Here is an 18,313-nt window from a genome sequence, read left to right as displayed (position 1 = left end):
GATGATGTATAGCTCTCAATTATTTTCTCATGCAGTTACATATCGGACTGTTGGTAATTAGTTAATTACTTCATTCCACATTAACGTTTTTGTAGTTTGGAGAATGGAAAGAGCCCGATCCTCTAACCATTTTGTTTCCAGATTTTGCTAGGCAAATTCTTGAGATCCCCCTACCGAATGTTCCAGAGAGTGATCTTATTGGGGAAAATTCTTCCTCTGGGTTATTTTCTTTTTCGGATGGTTATGATTTGGTTCGCCGCTATTTCATTGGGCTTCTAGTATTTGGCGTGGTTGTTTTTCCTCCTCATTACTCCATGCTAGGCTGGCGCTTTAAAAAAAAAAAAAAAAAATATATATATATATATATATATATATATAAATATTGATTTCTACTGTTTTGGAATGTAATTGATAATGATTCTTCATTTGGCAAATGGAGAGTAGCTCGTTCCTCTTTGGGTGTCAAGTGTCCAAGTCTGGCCTAGACAAAAATGACCCTGATCAGCTTGGCTTGACTACTCTGTTAAGCTGCTCTCTTGTGAAAATGAGGAGGCTCTTCTAGGACTACCCAACATGTCATGGTGAAACATCACGGTTGCTTTGAAAAGGAAAAGTACGTACTACCTATACCATGTTTGGTAGTCCTAGGGAACCACGTTGGATAAGTTGCATTAACTATTTAATCATACGGAGTTGTTGAATATGGATGATATTGAGATTGCCCTATTAATATGCATATGGCTCGCTTGTTTATTTAGCACAATCCTATTAATATGCACATGGTTCGTTTGCGTATTTAGCATCATTTTTTGTTTTTTTTTTATGACAGCACAATCAATTTACGGCTATGGGGTTTATCGGCAAACAACATTGGGAGGCTTGTAGGTTCGTATTGCTTATTTGTCAGACATACTGTTGGTGATTAGCATTTTACTTATGTCTGTACTTGGGCTTCAGCTTTGCTGGGCATTTCTGGACTTTGCCCTATTGCTGATTCAAACTGTCACCGTTCTGATTCAAACGTTCTGATCAAAATTTCGCTTTCCGATTAAAATCTTGTTTCCAATGTAATGATAATCCATCAACTTCAGAACATCTACAAATGATTTTCAGTACAGACACCATTGGATTAGGTTCAAAACGGTTACATTTGCACCACACACACACACATTAATCTTCAATCCTATAGTGATTCATTGGAAGATCCTCATTTCATAACTAGAGCAAAGATCACATAAATATATGTTGTGGATTCTTAACTTGATTCCGGCTCCATCCAATATTAGAATCAAAATGTAATTGAAAATGTTGCATCATTTACTGAACCTTGAGCCACCATTCACAAAGAACAAACAGAGGTTCACCCAATAATGTTGCAATTTATTTCATTTCCCTGACGTTTACGAGAGACCAATTCACATACAAGGCAACAGGACCCTGCTTTTATACATCAGGTTTATAAACTCGGATACCCGACCAGCCACAGAACACGATAATCTACAGATTTGCTTGTACTAATTGCATATAACTAGAAAACACTAGATACTAGTAAAACGAAAGTCAAAGATGAAATATAGATTCTAAAGCCTCAGAAAGCCAGTAATTTATCATCAAAGACATCAGTCGGTAATTCCAACTAAAAATACAATCATCATAGGCTTCAATCACAAAAACACCCAGATATCAAAAACAACAAACAAACACAGATTCTAAATCGGCAATAGATGTAATCGCAGTAAATCGGCTCCGTGGACCAGATTGTAAATAGGATCCACAGGTTCCTATCAGAAAGCGAAAGATTTCGATCTCGGTTCAATCATAGCATCGTCGGTCAAGGCACTTTGGCTACCGTCGACGTGGCATCGAACCGTATATACAATTTCACTCGAAAAATCAAACACAGATTCAAAGCAGAAAACACTAAACAAGTTAAGAAGATGACCCTCAGAGTCCCGTTCCAAATCACACACACGGCGGCACACCGGAGCCACCTCTGTTCCCGACCGATGAGTAACTAATACTCACCGGTGGATGGGCACAAGGGGTGGCTCGTTCCATGTAGCCGCCGCTGTTTAAAGTGTCATACGGCACTTCCTATCAATTTGGGTATGCTTCCTCACTGGATCCAATAAACCCTAAACCATAAACAAACCCAGAACCCATAAACACCAACAAAACCCTGAAAAACCCAGAAACCCCAATTTGAGAAGAGAGACGGAACAAACCATTCCATTGGTGAGTGATTCTAGAGAGCGGAGGAGAGAGTTTATATAGGGAAGCATAGTCCTCCTAAACCCTAATTGAGAAAATGGGCCTCATTTTGGCTGGTTGTCCAGCCCAACTTGGCGGGTCACCTATATAAATTGGGCTTTAACCGGTTGAACCGGCCGGCAAAGAGTCCTCCTTTGCAATTTCAAAGCTCTTGGATTTTGAAAATTTCTGAAGCATTTGGTGGGTCTCTGAAAAGCAAAAGAAGAAAGTGGGTGGAGGAATGTCGATGGGGAGTGATAGTACCTGGGTGGGGAAGAAGCCTCTGAGACGAATCGGAGGCATGTCCGATGCTCTCTCTATTGCTTCGGATCTTGGTTTCTCAGTCGCCGCTGCTCCCACTCCGGTAAAAATCCAAACTTTTACTATCTACCATGTCCAATTTTACTTCTTTGCTCACTTTGGGTCGGAATTAGCTCCACCCATTTCAATTATGAACTCAATTTGATTTCTTACCCCTTGCATTTCCACATTTCTGAGCTTGATTTTGAACACCCGATTGAAAAAAGAACAATGCTTTGACCAAGATTTGGTTAATTGTGTCGATTGTTTGGTTAATTGTAATGTGGATGATTAGTGGTTGGAAATTCAGTTAGGGTAAGTCGTTGTTATGATGCAGGAAGAGCTTCAGCGCTGGTCGAGTAGTACTGGTGAGAAAGGTGATGACTTGATAAGGGTTCTGAGGGAACTTACCAGCGTGCAAAGGAAAATAGCAGATCTGCAAGTTGAACTTCAAGGGAGAAAAGTGAGCTTTTCGAGTCTATCTTCTGTCCTGTTTTTCGATTTGCTATGCATATAAGTGTTCTTCATGTAGCAAAAGGGTTTCTGATCTGTGTTCTTTTTTTTGATCTGTTGAACCGACATTGTGTTGTGTTATCTTTAGGATGATAAAAATGTATCACATTTGACACATGTGAGCGAAATGGAAAAGAAGTGTGAAACTCTATCGAGGATTACTACGATTCTAAAAGACGTCATTCAGAACAAGGTAAGGTTTTTGCATTTTGTGGTTGTACATAGTTAGTTTTTGAATGTATATGTTGAAGATTCTTCTGCTGTATTTCCATGTGTCTTTGAAAATGCTGATGCTCGATGTTCTATATTTCTGATTTTGACATGCACTTGTTGCATTCCAGTACTTCTAAGAACAAAGTTGGGTAATTTCTCCGTGTGTTAATGTACACCATAAATTTCTGTAGTCCATCTGAGGTATTATCGAATTGAATTGATCAATCATATTATGGTTCAACATTAGGTACTCTTTGCATATTCTAGTGCATTGGGGTTTCTTTAATATCTGTATAGTTCATGGGACAACTTGCAGGACAAACTATTTCAAGTTCTTAGTAATACACTGTAGACACTCGTGCCGAATTTCATATATCAGCTTTAAATGTGCGTCAAGAAGCATTCACTTTTAGTGATAGAAAGGTCATACAATGAAGCCTTAAGAAAGATAAACGTCTCAGCCATCTGGCATAGTTTTGTTCTTTCATTGATGCATGCATCGTCAGAATTGTCTTACTGAAAAATAACCTTCTCAGCCATTTGGATGATATCAGCATAGTTAATGTATGATATTAAAATGGAATTTTGAACTCTCAAAGTTTCAAATGTTTAGCCTTGAGCAACATATGAAATCTGAACGGAAGAATAACCTCTCTTATGAAGCGATTGATGCCTGTCCTTTCAAGATTATGCTCTCAAAGATATGTTTGGGATGGTGATATGGCAAACTTATGTTTGATTAACTTGGTTGTCTGGAAGTTAAGTGACGATGGACACACGTAGCAAATTTACATTGTCTATCCTTCCTCAAGCTTCCTCTTTCATTCCACCAGCATATGCTGTTTTGTGTTTTTGACATCAGTAGTTGACTTCATCTGTTTGTATCTCAGTTATACCCTATTCTGTTTCTATGGTCTGACAGGATCGTATCATTGCTCGTCTCCAACAACCATATTCACTCGATTGTATTCCAGTGGAAGCAGAGTATCAGGTGAATTGCTCATATCTCTTATGTTTTGATTAAAATTTTTATCTTCATTTGAAGTTTCGAACTGCAAATTTATATATGTTTACCTGTATTGTACATCCTTCACTACGATTATACAGCATCAATCTTATTTATTTGGTCCGGTCTAAACAGCCTTTGTTCAAAATCCTTCTTTATAGGGTATTTTCATCAAATTCACTGTTCTAATAAATCAATTTATGTCATAACTCTAGTCATGAAATATATGAACAATATTTATTTAGCTTTTGGGAAATATCAATCTTTGAAAACAGTTCAAGGTTAATTTCCTGACAATGAAGATGATTTTGTTGGAAATCTCATTATGTTGAGGAAGACTTTTCTTAATGCTTCTTTTGGCATATTTGCTTGGTTTATGCAGAAACAATTCTCTGAATTACTGATGAAGGCTGCTAGTGATTATGGAGCATTAACAGCTTCAGTTGCCGATTTCCAGTGGAGCCAGACATTTAAGGAGCCTCCTTCAGTATGGGGGGTATGTTTGTAGAAACATTTCATTTGTTTCTATTCATCCAGATTGAGTAAAGTATAACTTTTTTTTTTTGTTATTATTATAAGCTTTGAGCATATTTGTATAATGTTTTTAGACCACATGTGAGTGTCTTTTACATTTCCTTCTTCCAGTCCCTGGCCAAGGAAGTCTTTAAGCATTTCAGCAGAGATCCTTATTTTCTTCAACTAATGCAGGAAATGCTTCGTCCAATTCCTGTTGCCTTAGCATCATGCACCAGGTTTTTCGAAGCAATGTCTGCTATGAGGGAGTCGTTTGCAACACTTCAACATCTCAGAGTAGGTCATTCTGATACCTCTTCTCCTATCACACCAGCCAAGGATTCCAGAAGAGTACCAGGGGTTTCCGATTGTGTAACTCCGCCTCCCTGGAAAACTGAACCAAGCTTTGATGAAGTGGCTATCAAAAGCTCAAGAAGGACGGATATCAAGCATCAAGAAGCAGAAAATGAAAGTGAGCTGGACGGCTCTAGCCACAGGAGATTGTCCTGGCCTCCTTCAGTTAAAAAGGCTGCTACTTAAAAGCTGACTTTTGTTGTGAGCCAATGTATGTTTTGATGTGAAAATTGAAATAGGTCATGCATTGTAATATAGCACAGCAGCCTCTGCATACACTTCCCATATTGAACTTGAAAAACATGAGTTTGTGCAGTAATACATGTGATTCTGTAAGTTCTGAACTTGAAAAACATTAGTTTGTGCAGTGGTACATTTGATTCTATTATATTGGGAATTGTTCCCTGTGCCCTAGTAATACACTGTTTCACAAGTAAAAGCTTTAACATGTGGTTATGCTCCCAAAACTTCATGAAGACAACTGCAGTGGATTCTCCCAGTACCCAAATTTGGCACTTTCACTTTTAGGCATTTTAGCTTGCTTCCTATGATAGTATGAACAAAATTCCTGCAGTGGTTTCTTTGTTCTTGATTTCTGGCTTCTTTGTTCTTGGTTCATAGGTTTTCTGGATTTCTGGGTTCTCCGTTATTGTAGCAGATGCTGTCTCCACGGCTAATCTAACAAGCAAGGGTCATCTGGTCAAATGTTCAAACACAAACTAATATAACAACCCGTCTGATCAGGTCATATGATACACAAGAGCATCCACATAGGTCTACACAACAGGCCAAGGAACCTGCAAATCATGCTTACACATGCATAAGATAAAGTTTCAACCAAGAAAGCTAGAACAAAGTATGTAGTTGGATATGAAGATTTAAAACTACAGCGTGTAAAAGGAAACTAATCGGACGATCACTATACTTTCCAATTTTCGTAACGGTCCACTGACGCTTTGGCCCGGGATTCGTTAAAAGAAGCATCGCCACCAGATGCCTCACTATTCTTGTTACTACAGGTGCCTTTGCCACAACAGTAAGACATTCTACCAAATTATTTGAGAATCAAATTAAATTAAACCCATGATTCTCACTTCACCTCAAGTATGAAGATCAGAAAGGAAAGGTGGAATATAACCGTCAAAATCACAAAACAACAACAACAACAACAACACCACTTGCAGGCTTGCAGCAAAAAGAAGATAACAGTCTCCCATCTGTTTCGCAAGATTCTGCTTCCCATTATATATGAAAAATTAGAACGGCTGGAAAAGAAAGTGTCTAACAGCGTCATCAAGCGAAACCATATCAGTATTTGCTAGAAGATACATTTATATATATATATATATATATATATATATATATATATTCTTTTATCTTCATGGGAAGATCAGAGAGCAAGATTTAGTAGGAGCACTTCACTCGCATGTTTCTTTTTTTCCAATTGTCAATGAAAAGTTTCTACGAGTTAATAAATTGATTTCTTCCTGCACATACCAGTTAAAATTGGCAGGGGATGAAGGGCGGGCTACATTTCTAACATTGAACCATAATAAATTTACAGAAAGACGATGATAAAAAATACAAACACACACATAATGCGCACCTTACTCAATGCATTAGGTTTCTGAATCCCGATGATTTCACATTCCAAATCGCCTGACAGTACTTCTAAGGCCTTCAGTCATCAAAAGCTTGAGCACTCAAGTGAAAATATTGGTAGAAGTTGCTAAAATTGAAAAGACTAATTGCGTTCCCTACAGTTTTATTGAACATCAGCTTTTCATTAATGAAATTGTTCCGACTTAAACTTGGACATATGCGATTAATATTCGTCCTGCTACGAGTATTATTTACAAGCTGTAGTAGTAAAAGAGAGAAGGGCGTGTTTTGTCAGCACATAGTCCCCATTCCCCAATTCCTTTTGGTTGTCAATAAGAGTTTTGGTAGAAATTAAACATGTATTATGCCATACCTCTTTCAATTTCCATACAAGGCCATGGTCTGCAAAAGCCTGTTCCACCTGTTTTCCGCGACTTCCTTTTAGTTCCTCTGCAGAAACAACATACGATACAAAGGATAATCTACGGAATGCAAATAAACAAGTACCAATGAACAGCACTCAACCTTGCAAGAGTATCTCTTTGCGAGCCACCTGCATTGAGAAAACCAATATGAAAAGCCGAGAAAATAAAGAACTAAGATAATCTACGAATGCAAATAAACAAGTAGCAGTTAATCCAATGCAATGCAATACATGATGATCACAATAATTAGTCAGGGCTGCGCCTAACAAGTGAATTCATTGACGAAACCCTTAAAAGTTAAAATGACTTTGTAGTTTGTATTATATGAGCCAGTCTAGTCACGTGATTAATAAACTCTCCTCTTGTTAAGAAAAAATGAACACACATATGTTATAACGGTTGGTCCATCTTATTCAGTACACCTCGATCTTATTTAATATTCATGCAATTTTCTTAGGTATTCGGGTGTTTGCAAAACACCCATTTTGTTAAATATTTTAGATCACTGGATTAATAAATATATCTAATGGTCCAAAATATTTAAATTTTGGTAACATGTTTAGCCTTTAGCCAATTAGAGCATTTTTAGCAATGCTAGCTATTTTTGAGTCAAAATTTAGCTAAAGTAGCTAAAAAGTTATTTTAGCTAGCTACTTTATAATTACGTTTGCATCAATGCTCTCTATGTTAGCTAGTTTTGAATTTATATTATTTTTTAAATGAAGATTAAATAGTTTAAATATATTTATAAATTACATAAAATAACTTTAAAAGAATGTTTTAAATTATAGAGAGCCTCATCCCGCTCTCTATATTTAGGAGTAAGATAGCTAAAAGTTATAATAGAGAGCCACTTAGGAGTCTGATGCAGCACTTAAAATAGATAAAAAGCTAAACATGCTCTCTAAAATAGCTAAGGAGCCAAAATAGAGAGTCTGCTAAGAGCATCTTTAGCAATGCTAGCCATTTTTAAGTCAAATTTTAGCTAAAGTAGCTAAAAAGTTATTTTACCTAGCCACTTTAGAATTACATCTGCATCAATGCTCTCTATTTTAGCTAGTTTTGAATTTATATTATTTTTTAAATGAAGATTAAATAGTTTAAATGTATTTATAAATTACATAAAATAACTTAAAATGAATGTTTTAAATTATAGAGAGCTTCATCCCGCTCTCTATATTTAGGAGCGAGATAGCTAAAAGTTATAATAGAGAGCCACTTAGGAGTCTGGTGCAGCTGCTAAAATAGATAAAAAGCTATACATGCTCTCCAAAAATAGCTAAGGAGTCAAAATAGAGAGTCTGCTAAAGATGCTCTAAAGATGCTCTTACTATATATTAGTTAAATAGTATTTATTACTAATTAATTTTATCATCAGCCAGTTAATGCTTGATTATCAATTGACAATTATATTTTTTCCTTATTAAAAACAAAAACCTTCTTACCTAGGCTAGAATTAGTATTAGTTAAATAGTCTTTATTACTAATTAATTATAGCATTAATAGTTTCCTTAACTAAATATAGTTCTTTTTACATGCATTTTACGACAACCACAACAATTAATGTAAAAATAGATAATCTTTGTTTTAGATGTAGTAACTACTTCACGTACAACTTGTTATTAATGCTTTTTGAACTAATTTACAAATGTTACCACAATGTGTTATCATATAGGTAGACCATTATATTCTGACTAAAAGCACGTATGTCCTCATTGGTGTAATGAAATTCTCCCTTGCATAATTTAAGTAATATATTGTATAATTTCCATCGTCGAAGTTATAATTACTTTCAATCGACGTAATATACCACCAATTACAACAACTGATGTAAAAGCAATAATTTTAGTCTAATTGTAGTAATTACTCCACATACAACATATGCACTAGTTTATGGACAATTTAACAAGTGTAACATCCAATTTGTTGTCAGAGTGGTAGATCTTTATGTTTTTATCATCAATAAAATGATTACTTCAATGACCATGCATTTTACTACAATCCACAACAATTGACGTAAAAAGGGTAATTTTTGTTCTATTTGTAGTAATTACTCTACCTAAACAAATATACTAGTTTATGGACAATTTAACAAGTGTGACAATTTGTTGTCACAGTGGTAAATCTCTATGTTTTTATCATCAATGAAATGATTAGTACAATGACTACACATTTTCTCACAACCCACAACAATTGATGTAAAAGCGGTAACTTTTGTTCTATTTGTAGTAACTACTTCAAAAACTACATAGTTTACAAGATTATCAACAATTTTACAATTCCGACAACATTTATGTTGTGAACATGGTAAAATTAATATTAAACCAAAAGATAATACCGAGTAAGAAAGTTCTCAATTTGATAATCAATGTTCTCCATTTGATAAAAGTTGTCTATTAATGATATTACATCTTTGACCACTCAATTACAATAACGACAATAAGTGTGGTCATAAATCGTAAATTTAGTTCTACTAGGTGTAATTTATTATTTTGACAATATTTATTACATGTTTCTGAACAATATTACACATCAAGAAAGAATGTGTTGTTAATATAGTAAATTTTATTTTAAAAATGTCACATGTCAACATTTAAGTGAGTAACCTGTTAACAGATTCAATAAGTTTCCACTACATTAATTTACTATAAAAAATAAAAATAAATAAGGATATGACATACATCAAGGTATCCTCAATGACCCCCAATATTCATTACACTTTCTATACGTTGTTGCTTAAATCCCGATCGACTTCTGATCAACAATTACTGGATGGTACTGCTATTCTTGCAAAAAGCCTTTCTTTTCTTATGAGCTTCATTTGGGAGTTTTACGTCTGTAGCCAAACCAATGGCTTCTAGGAAGCTTATTACATACCAAGTAGTGTCAATCTCCCACCATTCCAAGCCTTGTCGAGCTGAGTACTCAAAGGCATGATGATTATTGTGCCAACCTTCGCCATGCGCTAGCAAACCTAACAACCTGTAATCAAAATCAAACTTTAAATTATATATAATCAGTGCCAATAACTACATATTAATTCATTAGACAAATGATTGATATATAAATATTTAATACCAGTTGTTTCTAGACAAATCACCAGTATTCCATACTTGCTTTCCCCATATGTGGCAGATCGAGTTTATTGAGAAGGTAATGTGGAGTAAAAATACAGTCCTTACACCCTGCAAAGAATTGTAATTAAAAAGACAACCAATCAATCAGTTCGGTAAGATATGGTTCCATTGATATGTACATAGGACTCATTCTTGTAGAACAAGCTAGGTGATGATCAGTAAGAGCAAGCTGCTTACCATTCCCCAAACCAAGAATGGTAGCCCTCCTCCAGCATATAGCAGAATTCCAAGAGCTACAGAGTGATAAGGATACGTACAGTGAATAAACCTATAGTACCACTGCTTCTTTAAGTCTCCGACATTCTTGAATTCTAGTGTGTCAGGCTGTTGTAAACACATTATCGGGAAGACGAGCATATATTAATTTTCCGATCGATTCCTACATGCTACATGCTTGATTCCAGTACGATCAAGTATGTAGCTGTTTCATTTCCAAAAAAAAAAGAAGAAGTACGTAGTTTTTTTTTTTTTTTAATGCAACTTTTATCTCATTTCACAAGGAAAAAAAAAAAAAAATCATTGTATTCAGATAGGTAAGGTCTTAAGTCATAAAGTCTTAAACTCGGGTTTTGAGACTCAAGACGTAACTGCATATATATGTTACAAATACGATGATATGCACGTACCCTATAATCTCAATCACAGTGTGTATCTCAGGTATTTAGGATTGTGTTTGAGAGAGAGAGAGAGAGAGAGAGAGAGAGAGAGAGAGAGGCTTATACGTACGGTTCCAAACCGAGAATGATAGTCAACAAGCCAACCAATATGACTGTACCAAAATCCCTTAATGGGACTGTGAGGATCATCCCATGTGTCTGTAAACTGATGATGGATTCTGTGTGTGCTCACCCATTCAATTGGGCTTCCCTATAAACCATACAAATCAAGAGCATGCAACAGATTAATGATCCCTCAAAGTATATATAAAGCTAGTCAGATAAAAAAAGATGGGTTAGTTTACAGTATGTCCTTGGATGAAGTTTCACAAACCTGGAGCGAAAGGACGGCGCAGTAGGCGAAAGAGTACTCGAGCCATCTAGGAAGCTTAAAGCTGCGGTGAGCGAGGTTTCTATGGAAGGACAGAGTAATACCCACACCTGTAACAAAATAGAGTGCCACAGCCAGACAAAACGCAGACCAGTTGAAATAAAACGGCCCCAAAAGAGCAAGGCAATGTGTGGCCAGGACAAGAAACTTGGTTGTTGAGGCCTCCATTTTTTCTTCCATGGTGCTGTTCTTCAAGTGAGAGAAATAAATTAAAAGCAAAATCTTTTCTGTCTAATTTGAAACGAAGAAGAATTAGAAGAAGCAGCTTTTATATTATTTGGACTCGATTACTTGTAAACATTAACACGTCTTTTGTGTGGCTATGATTTGATAGCATGCTTCTGCTGAGATTTTGATGGAAATGAAGAAAGGTAGAAGACGAAGGAGAAAGGTAAAGAAGAAAGCAAAGAAGAGCTACTGGTATATTTCTCTGAATGTTGCAATGAGCTTGAACACACTTAAGAGACTAATCGTACTAACGGACTATCCTACTACTTATAGTGATTGTGCCTTAACTAACTACATACTGACCATCAGATCAATGACACGTGTTGAGAGAGCTACTGTACGTGTATATTTCTCTGAATGTTTGCAGTGAGCTAGAACACACTTAAAGAGGCTAATCGTACTTAACCTACTACTACTTACAGTGACTATGCCTTAACTAACTCCATACTGACCATCAGATCAATGACACGTGTCGTGAATCTGTGCATTATGACAACAACTCTAACAACTAATGGACAGACTTGTAAACAAACACTGTTCTGGAATCTTCTAACCCTTCCAGCTGTTAATTAGTTATTCTAAACACTCCTTTGCATCAATTACAATTTAATCCTTCACTTTCACCTGAAGTAAATTGGCCTTGCAGTAAATTTGACAGAAAGGAGCTCTCGTTTCTCTCCATCTACATATCTGCAGAAAATCACTCAATTACAAAATCTTATTTGATAAGGCTATATGGTTATTGGATTTCAGATGTGTGAAAAGTCAGTCGCTTGAATTGGGAATGAATGTTTCAGACATTTTGATTTAGGTTTGTATGTCTGATTCTTGTTTATCTTCTGTAGTATTTTGGTTTTCATCATCCTATGTGGTTTCTTGTCTACATGATGAATACATTTTTACGGGTTCTCCAAATTTAGATTGGGGTTTTAGATTAAAACTTTCAAAACAGAGATTTTGTTTAGAAGTTTTGATGTAAACTATGATCACACAGGTATCTGTTTCGAAGAAGAGGGACTACTTTGTTGCAATTAGAAGAAGGTTGTATCTACTTCCTTATAACCTAGCGAAAGTAAATACGATCTGCATGTTGTTAATTGCATTTGCTCAGTCTCTTGTAATATTTCAAATTTTGTGTTTGGGGAGTCATGTGAATGTTTACTCCGTCTGTGTGTTTAGAGAACAACTTAAACATCACACTAGAATTATGTTAACACCTTACTATCATAAATCGCTTTAGCTTTAGAGGTCAACACATTAAAGATATTGTAAATAGATTAGATATTGATATTGTTGGCAGTAGACTAGCGGAAATTTGATACTTTATAAATAGATTAGATTAGATATTGCTTGGATTCCATATTTGAGGAAGAGCGTGACTCCTAAATTTGATTACAGTGGTATCTAATCTAATCTAATCCAAATTTGATTCCACATATCCAAGTATCTAATCTAATTTGATTCCAAGTAGATACTGTTTGGGGCAGAGCATGGCTCCTATTTTTGGTCGGAAGTCATACTTGGATATGTGGTTGAATCTTACATGAAGTGCTAAAGAGTGCCTTTGTTTTGATGGACATTGCTTAGTTAGTTCTTTGTACAAATCTGGATAAGCCAAAGGTTGAGTTTGATGAAGAGTAAAACATCACACTGATGGAGTTTGATAAAGCGTTCTGCTGTATTTCCATGTGTCTTTGAAAATTCTGATGCTCGATGTTCTATATTTCTGATTTTGACATGCACTTGTTGCATTCCAGTGCTTCTAAGAACAAAGTTGGGTAAATTCTGTGTGTGTTAATATACACCATAAATTTCTGTAGTCCATCTGAGGTATTATCGAATTGAATTGATCAATCATATTAAGGTTCATCATTAGGTACTCTTTGCATATTCTAGTGCATTTGGGGTTTCTTTAATATCTGTATAGTTCATGGGACAACCTACAGGACAAACTATTTCAAGGTCTTAGTAATACACTGAAGACACTTGTGCTGAATTTCATATATCTGGTTTAAATGTGCGCATTCACTTTTAGTGATAGAGAGGTCATACAATGAAGCCTTAAGAAAGATAAACTTCTCAGCCATTGGCATTGTTTTTGTTCTTTGATTGGTGCATGCATTGTCAGAGTTGTCTTACTGAAAAATAACCTTCTCAGCCATTTGGCTGATATCAGCATAGTTAATGTATGATATTAAAATGGAATTTTGAACTCTCAAAGTTTCAAATGTTCACCCCTGAGAAACATATGAAATCTGAACGGAAGAATAACCTCTCTTATGAAGCGATTGATGCCTGTCCTTTCAAGATTATGCTCTCAAAGATATGTTTGGGATGGTGATATGGCAAACTTATGTTTGGTTAACTTGGTTGTCTGGAAGTTAAGTGACGATGGACACACATAGCAAATTTACATTGTCTATCCTTCCTCAAGCTTCCTCTTTCATTCCACCAGCATATGCTGTTTTGTGTTTTTGACATCAGTAGTTGACTTCATCTGTTTGTATCTCAGTTATACCCTATTCTGTTTGTTTCTATGTTCTGACAGGATCGTATCATTGCTCGTCTCCAACAACCATATTCACTCGATTGTATTCCAGTGGAAGCAGAGTATCAGGTAAATTGTTCATATCTCTTATGTTTGATTAAAATTTCTGTCTTCATTTGAAGTTTCGAACTGCAAATTTATATATCTTTACCTGTATTGTACATCCTTCACTACGATTATACAGGATCAATCTTATTTATTTGGTCCAGTCTAAACAGCCTTTGTTCAAAATCCTTCTTTATAGGGTATTTTCATTAAATTCTCTGTTCTAATAAATCAATTATATGTCATAACGCTAGTCATGAAATATATGAACAATATTTATTTAGCTTTTGGGAAATATCAATCTTTGAAAACAGTTAAAGGTTAATTTCCTGACAATGAAGATGATTTTGTTGGAAATCTCATTATGTTGAAGAAGACTTTTCTTAATGCTTCTTTTGGCATATTTGCTTGGTTTATGCAGAAACAATTCTCTGAATTACTGATGAAGGCTGCTAGTGATTATGGAGCATTAACAGCTTCAGTTGCCGATTTCCAGTGGAGCCAGACATTTAAGGAGCCTCCTTCAGTATGGGGGGTATGTTTGTAGAAACATTTCATTTGTTTCTATTCATCCAGATTGAGTAAAGCATAACTTTTTTTTGTTATTATTATAAGCTTCGAGCATATTTGTATAATGTTTTTAGACCACATGTGAGTGTGTCTTTTACATTTCCTTCCTCCAGGCCCCGGCTGAGGAAGTCTTTAAGCATTTCATCAGAGATCTTTATTTTCTTCAACTGATGCAGGAAATGCTTCGTCCAATTCCTGTTGCCTTAGCGTCATGCACCAGGTTTTTCAAAGCAATGTCTGCTATGAGGGAATCGTTTGCAACACTTCAACATCTTAGAGTAGGTCATTGAAGAAAACAAGACAGAAATTTGTGAAGAGTTTTTTTGTATATTACTTCATAAAAGAGACAGAATACAAGGATACACTATATAGGCATAAGGAAACAAACTTCCATAACCTTTTAACAACTCTTAACAGCTAAACGCATAACTATGTTTTAACAACTCTTTCTTAATAAATAAGGTAAGGTATAAACAGTAGAAGATAATGCACAAATCAGTAAGCCATACTGCCAATAGTCATTCTGATACTGCTTCTCCTATAACACCAGCCAAGGATTCCAGAAGAGTACCAGGGGCTCTATCAAGGATTACCACGATTTTAAAAGATGTCATTCAGAACAAGGTAAAATTTTTGCGTTTTGTGGTTGTACGTTGTCAGTTTTTTGAATGTATATGTTGAAGACTCTTCTGCTGTATGTTAAATTTCCCCGTGTCCCTGAAAATGATGATGCTCAATGTTCTATATTTCTGATTTTTATACAAAATCTATTACATGCACTCTTGTATTCCAATTATTCTAAGAACAAAGTTGGGTAAATTCTCTGTGGGTTAATATGCACCACAAATTTCTGTAGTCCATCTGAGGTATTATCGAATTGACTTGTCTTTGTCTAATCATATTATGGTTTAACAATAGGCACTGGTTGCATATTCTAGTGCGTTGGGGTTTCTTTAATATCTGTATGGGAAAATTACAGGACAACTATTTCAAGGTCTTAGTAATAAGCTGGAGTCACTTGTGCTGAATTTCAAATATCATCTTTATATGTGTGTCAAATATGCTTCACTTTTAGTGATGGAAACGTCATACAATGAAGCCTTAAGAAAGATAAACTTCTCAGCCATGTGGCATTGTTTTTGTTCTTTGATTGGTGCATGCATTGTCAGAGTTGTCTTAATTAAAAATAACCTTCTCAGCCATTTGGCTGATATCAGCATAGTTACTGTATGATATTAAAATGGAATTTTGAACTCTCAAAGTTTCAAATGTTCACCCTTGAGCAACATATGAAATCTGAACGGAAGAATAACCTCTCTTCTGAAGCGATTGATGCCTGTCCTTTCAAGATTATATATGCTCTCGAAGATATGCTGGTGATATGGCAAAGTTATGTTTGGTTAACTTCTTGTCTGGAAGTTTAATGACAATGGACATACAATAGCAAATTAACATTGTCTATCCTTCCTCGAGCTTCCTCTTTCATTCCACCAGCAATATGCTGTTTTGTGTTTTTGACATTAGTAGTTCACTTCATCTGTTTGTATCTCAGTTTACCATATTTTGTTTCTATGTTCTGACAGGATCGTATCATTGCTTGTCTCCAACAGCCATATTCACTCGATTGCATTCCAGTGGAAGCAGAGTATCAGGTTATCTGCTCATATCTCTTATGTTGGAGTGAAATTTTTATCTGTATTTGAACTGCGAATTTGTAATGTTTACTTGTATTGTACGTCCTTCACTATGATTACAGGACTAATCTTATTTATTTGGTTCAGTCTAACCAGCCTTTTGTCACTAAATCCTTCTTTATAGGGTATTTTTATCAAAACAACTAATGAATCAATTATATGTCATAACTGTAGTTGTGAAATATATGAATGATTTTTATTTAGCTTTTGGGAAATATTAATCTTAGACGACAGTTGAAGGATAATTTCCTGACAATGAAGAGTATGATTTCCTTGGAAATCTCATTATGTTGACGATGACTTTTCTTAATGCCACTTGTGGCATATTTGCTTGGTTTATGCAGAAACAATTCTCGGAATTACTGATGAAGGCTGCTAGTGATTATGGAGCATTAACAGCATCAGTTGCCGATTTCCAGTGGAGCTAGACATTTAAGGAGCCTCCTTCAGTATGGGGGGGGGGGGGTATGTTTGTAGAAACATTTCATTTGTTTCTATTCATCCAGATTGCATAAAGCATAATTTTTTTTGTGTCATTACTATAAGATTTGAGCATATTTGTGTAATGTTGTTTGATTTTAGACCACATGTGAGTGTGTCCTTTACATTTCCTTCCTCCAGGCCCCGGCTGAGGAAGTCTTTAAGCATTTCATCAGAGATCTTTATTTTCTTCAACTGATGCAGGAAATGCTTCGTCCAATTCCTGTTGCCTTAGCATCATGCACCCGGTTTTTTGAAGCAATATCTGCTATGAGGGAATCGTTTGCAACACTTCAACATCTCAGAGTAGGTCATTCTGATACCGCTTCACCTATCACACCAGCCAAGGAATCCAGAAGAGTACCAGGGGTTTCCGATTGTGTAACTCCGCCTCCCTGGAAAACTGAACCAAGCTTTGATGACTTAGCTATCAAAAGCTCAAGAAGGCCGGATATCAAGCATTAAGAAGCAGAGGATGAAAGTGAGCTGGACGGCTCTTGCCATAGGAGATTGTCATGGCCTCCTTCGGTTAAAAAGGCTGCTACTTAAAAGCTGACTTTTAATATAACGCAGCCGCCTCTGCATACACTTTCTATGTCGATCATGCACCTTAACAGTTGTTTGTGCAGTAATACATTTGATTCTATATTCTGAAATTGAAAAACATTAGTTTGTGCAGCAGTAATACATTTGATTCTATTATATTGGGAATTGTGCCAAAGTAAATAAAGTGTTGTAAGATAATAGAATTGTGTGTTATCATTGATAATAGGAGCCCTTTAAATAGGGAGTTACAAGGTACCCAAAAAGGTAATAGAATCCGATTACAATTGAATACCTAAAACACATTCCTATTACAACTCTAAACCCTAGTTTGTAGAGGCACACATTATGTCGATATCCTTCAACACTCCCCCTTGTGCCGCTCAAACTTGGTGATGACGCTTTAATTGTTGCCTCGTTAAAAATCTTGCCAGGTAACAAAAACCCTGTGGGACAAAAATAACCCTGGTCGAAGGACAAAAAGAGCACAACACGTCCTTCACTCTTCGAGATTGAACATGTAGACATCATGCCCAAGGTTTTAAATATCGGTATTTTCATATCTATCGGTACTTTGAAAAAGGGAGATATCGGATATATCGGGGATATATCGGGGATACAGTGTACGAAAATATAGTTTTTGAAAAAAGTCAATTTATTAGAAATTTAGAACTACATATAAATACATATGAATGTAAACTTCATCTACATCCAAAAAGAGACTCTATAGGCGGTTGAAAAGCCGCTCGCTGGTCTACAAAAATGCAATAATCAGACCAAGACATATGACCCATATAGTGCGAATTGTAGTGATGAACATGATAGTTATAGATCTCTTTAGAGCT

The 18,313-nt window shown here is 35.7% G+C and overlaps 3 protein-coding genes and 4 non-coding genes across 8 annotated transcripts; 2 read left to right on the top strand and 5 right to left on the bottom strand.

Annotated features, from left to right (window-relative positions):
* Positions 1-1,303: 1,303 nt before the first annotated feature.
* LOC112191095 lies at positions 1,304-1,447 on the bottom strand. Its single transcript, XR_002932814.1, has one exon. It is a non-coding gene; the product is annotated as a small nucleolar RNA snoR74 (small nucleolar RNA).
* Positions 1,448-1,580: 133 nt separating this feature from the next.
* Positions 1,581-1,661, bottom strand: LOC112191080. Its single transcript, XR_002932796.1, has one exon. It is a non-coding gene; the product is annotated as a small nucleolar RNA snoR77Y (small nucleolar RNA).
* Positions 1,662-1,722: 61 nt separating this feature from the next.
* LOC112191103 lies at positions 1,723-1,869 on the bottom strand. The gene has a single exon (XR_002932824.1). It is a non-coding gene; the product is annotated as a small nucleolar RNA snoR2/U65 (small nucleolar RNA).
* A 55-nt stretch (positions 1,870-1,924) lies between these two features.
* LOC112189642 (AUGMIN subunit 2) lies at positions 1,925-5,537 on the top strand. Its single transcript, XM_024328988.2, has 6 exons — positions 1,925-2,614; positions 2,888-3,013; positions 3,152-3,256; positions 4,199-4,267; positions 4,665-4,778; positions 4,991-5,537. Exons 1-6 carry the CDS (start codon positions 2,492-2,494, stop codon positions 5,333-5,335), a joined length of 882 nt encoding a protein of 293 aa, XP_024184756.1. The 5' UTR covers positions 1,925-2,491; the 3' UTR covers positions 5,336-5,537.
* On the bottom strand, positions 1,940-2,126 carry LOC112191070. Its single transcript, XR_002932784.1, has one exon. It is a non-coding gene; the product is annotated as a small nucleolar RNA Z112 (small nucleolar RNA).
* A 4,334-nt stretch (positions 5,538-9,871) lies between the features above and the next one.
* LOC112184986 (palmitoyl-monogalactosyldiacylglycerol delta-7 desaturase, chloroplastic) lies at positions 9,872-11,797 on the bottom strand. The gene is made up of 5 exons (XM_024323205.2): positions 11,304-11,797; positions 11,040-11,180; positions 10,491-10,637; positions 10,255-10,361; positions 9,872-10,158 (listed from the first exon to the last, which is right to left on the bottom strand). Exons 1-5 carry the CDS (start codon positions 11,538-11,540, stop codon positions 9,942-9,944), a joined length of 849 nt encoding a protein of 282 aa, XP_024178973.2. The 5' UTR covers positions 11,541-11,797; the 3' UTR covers positions 9,872-9,941.
* Positions 11,798-12,281: 484 nt separating this feature from the next.
* Positions 12,282-17,620, top strand: LOC112189986 (AUGMIN subunit 2). Of its 2 annotated transcripts, XM_024329401.2 has the most exons (9): positions 12,282-12,399; positions 12,583-12,629; positions 14,137-14,205; positions 14,603-14,716; positions 14,928-15,033; positions 15,302-15,375; positions 16,335-16,403; positions 16,790-16,903; positions 17,130-17,620. In XM_024329401.2, the coding sequence occupies exons 4-8, from the start codon at positions 14,624-14,626 to the stop codon at positions 16,871-16,873; spliced, it is 426 nt and encodes a 141-aa protein (XP_024185169.1). In that variant the 5' UTR covers positions 12,282-12,399; positions 12,583-12,629; positions 14,137-14,205; positions 14,603-14,623; the 3' UTR covers positions 16,874-16,903; positions 17,130-17,620. The 2 variants fall into 2 exon arrangements, 1 of the variants encoding a protein (XP_024185169.1); XR_005807081.1 differs by lacking the exon at positions 17,130-17,620 and having other exon boundaries at positions 12,292-12,399; positions 14,928-15,029; positions 16,790-16,904.
* The last annotated feature ends 693 nt before the right edge of the window (positions 17,621-18,313 follow it).

Source organism: Rosa chinensis, chromosome 2 (assembly GCF_002994745.2).
Source record: "Rosa chinensis cultivar Old Blush chromosome 2, RchiOBHm-V2, whole genome shotgun sequence".
In the NCBI taxonomy this organism is placed as follows: Eukaryota; Viridiplantae; Streptophyta; class Magnoliopsida; order Rosales; family Rosaceae; genus Rosa; species Rosa chinensis.
The sequence above is the reverse complement of the archived record's forward strand: the minus strand, read 5'-3'. Positions and strand labels throughout refer to the sequence as shown.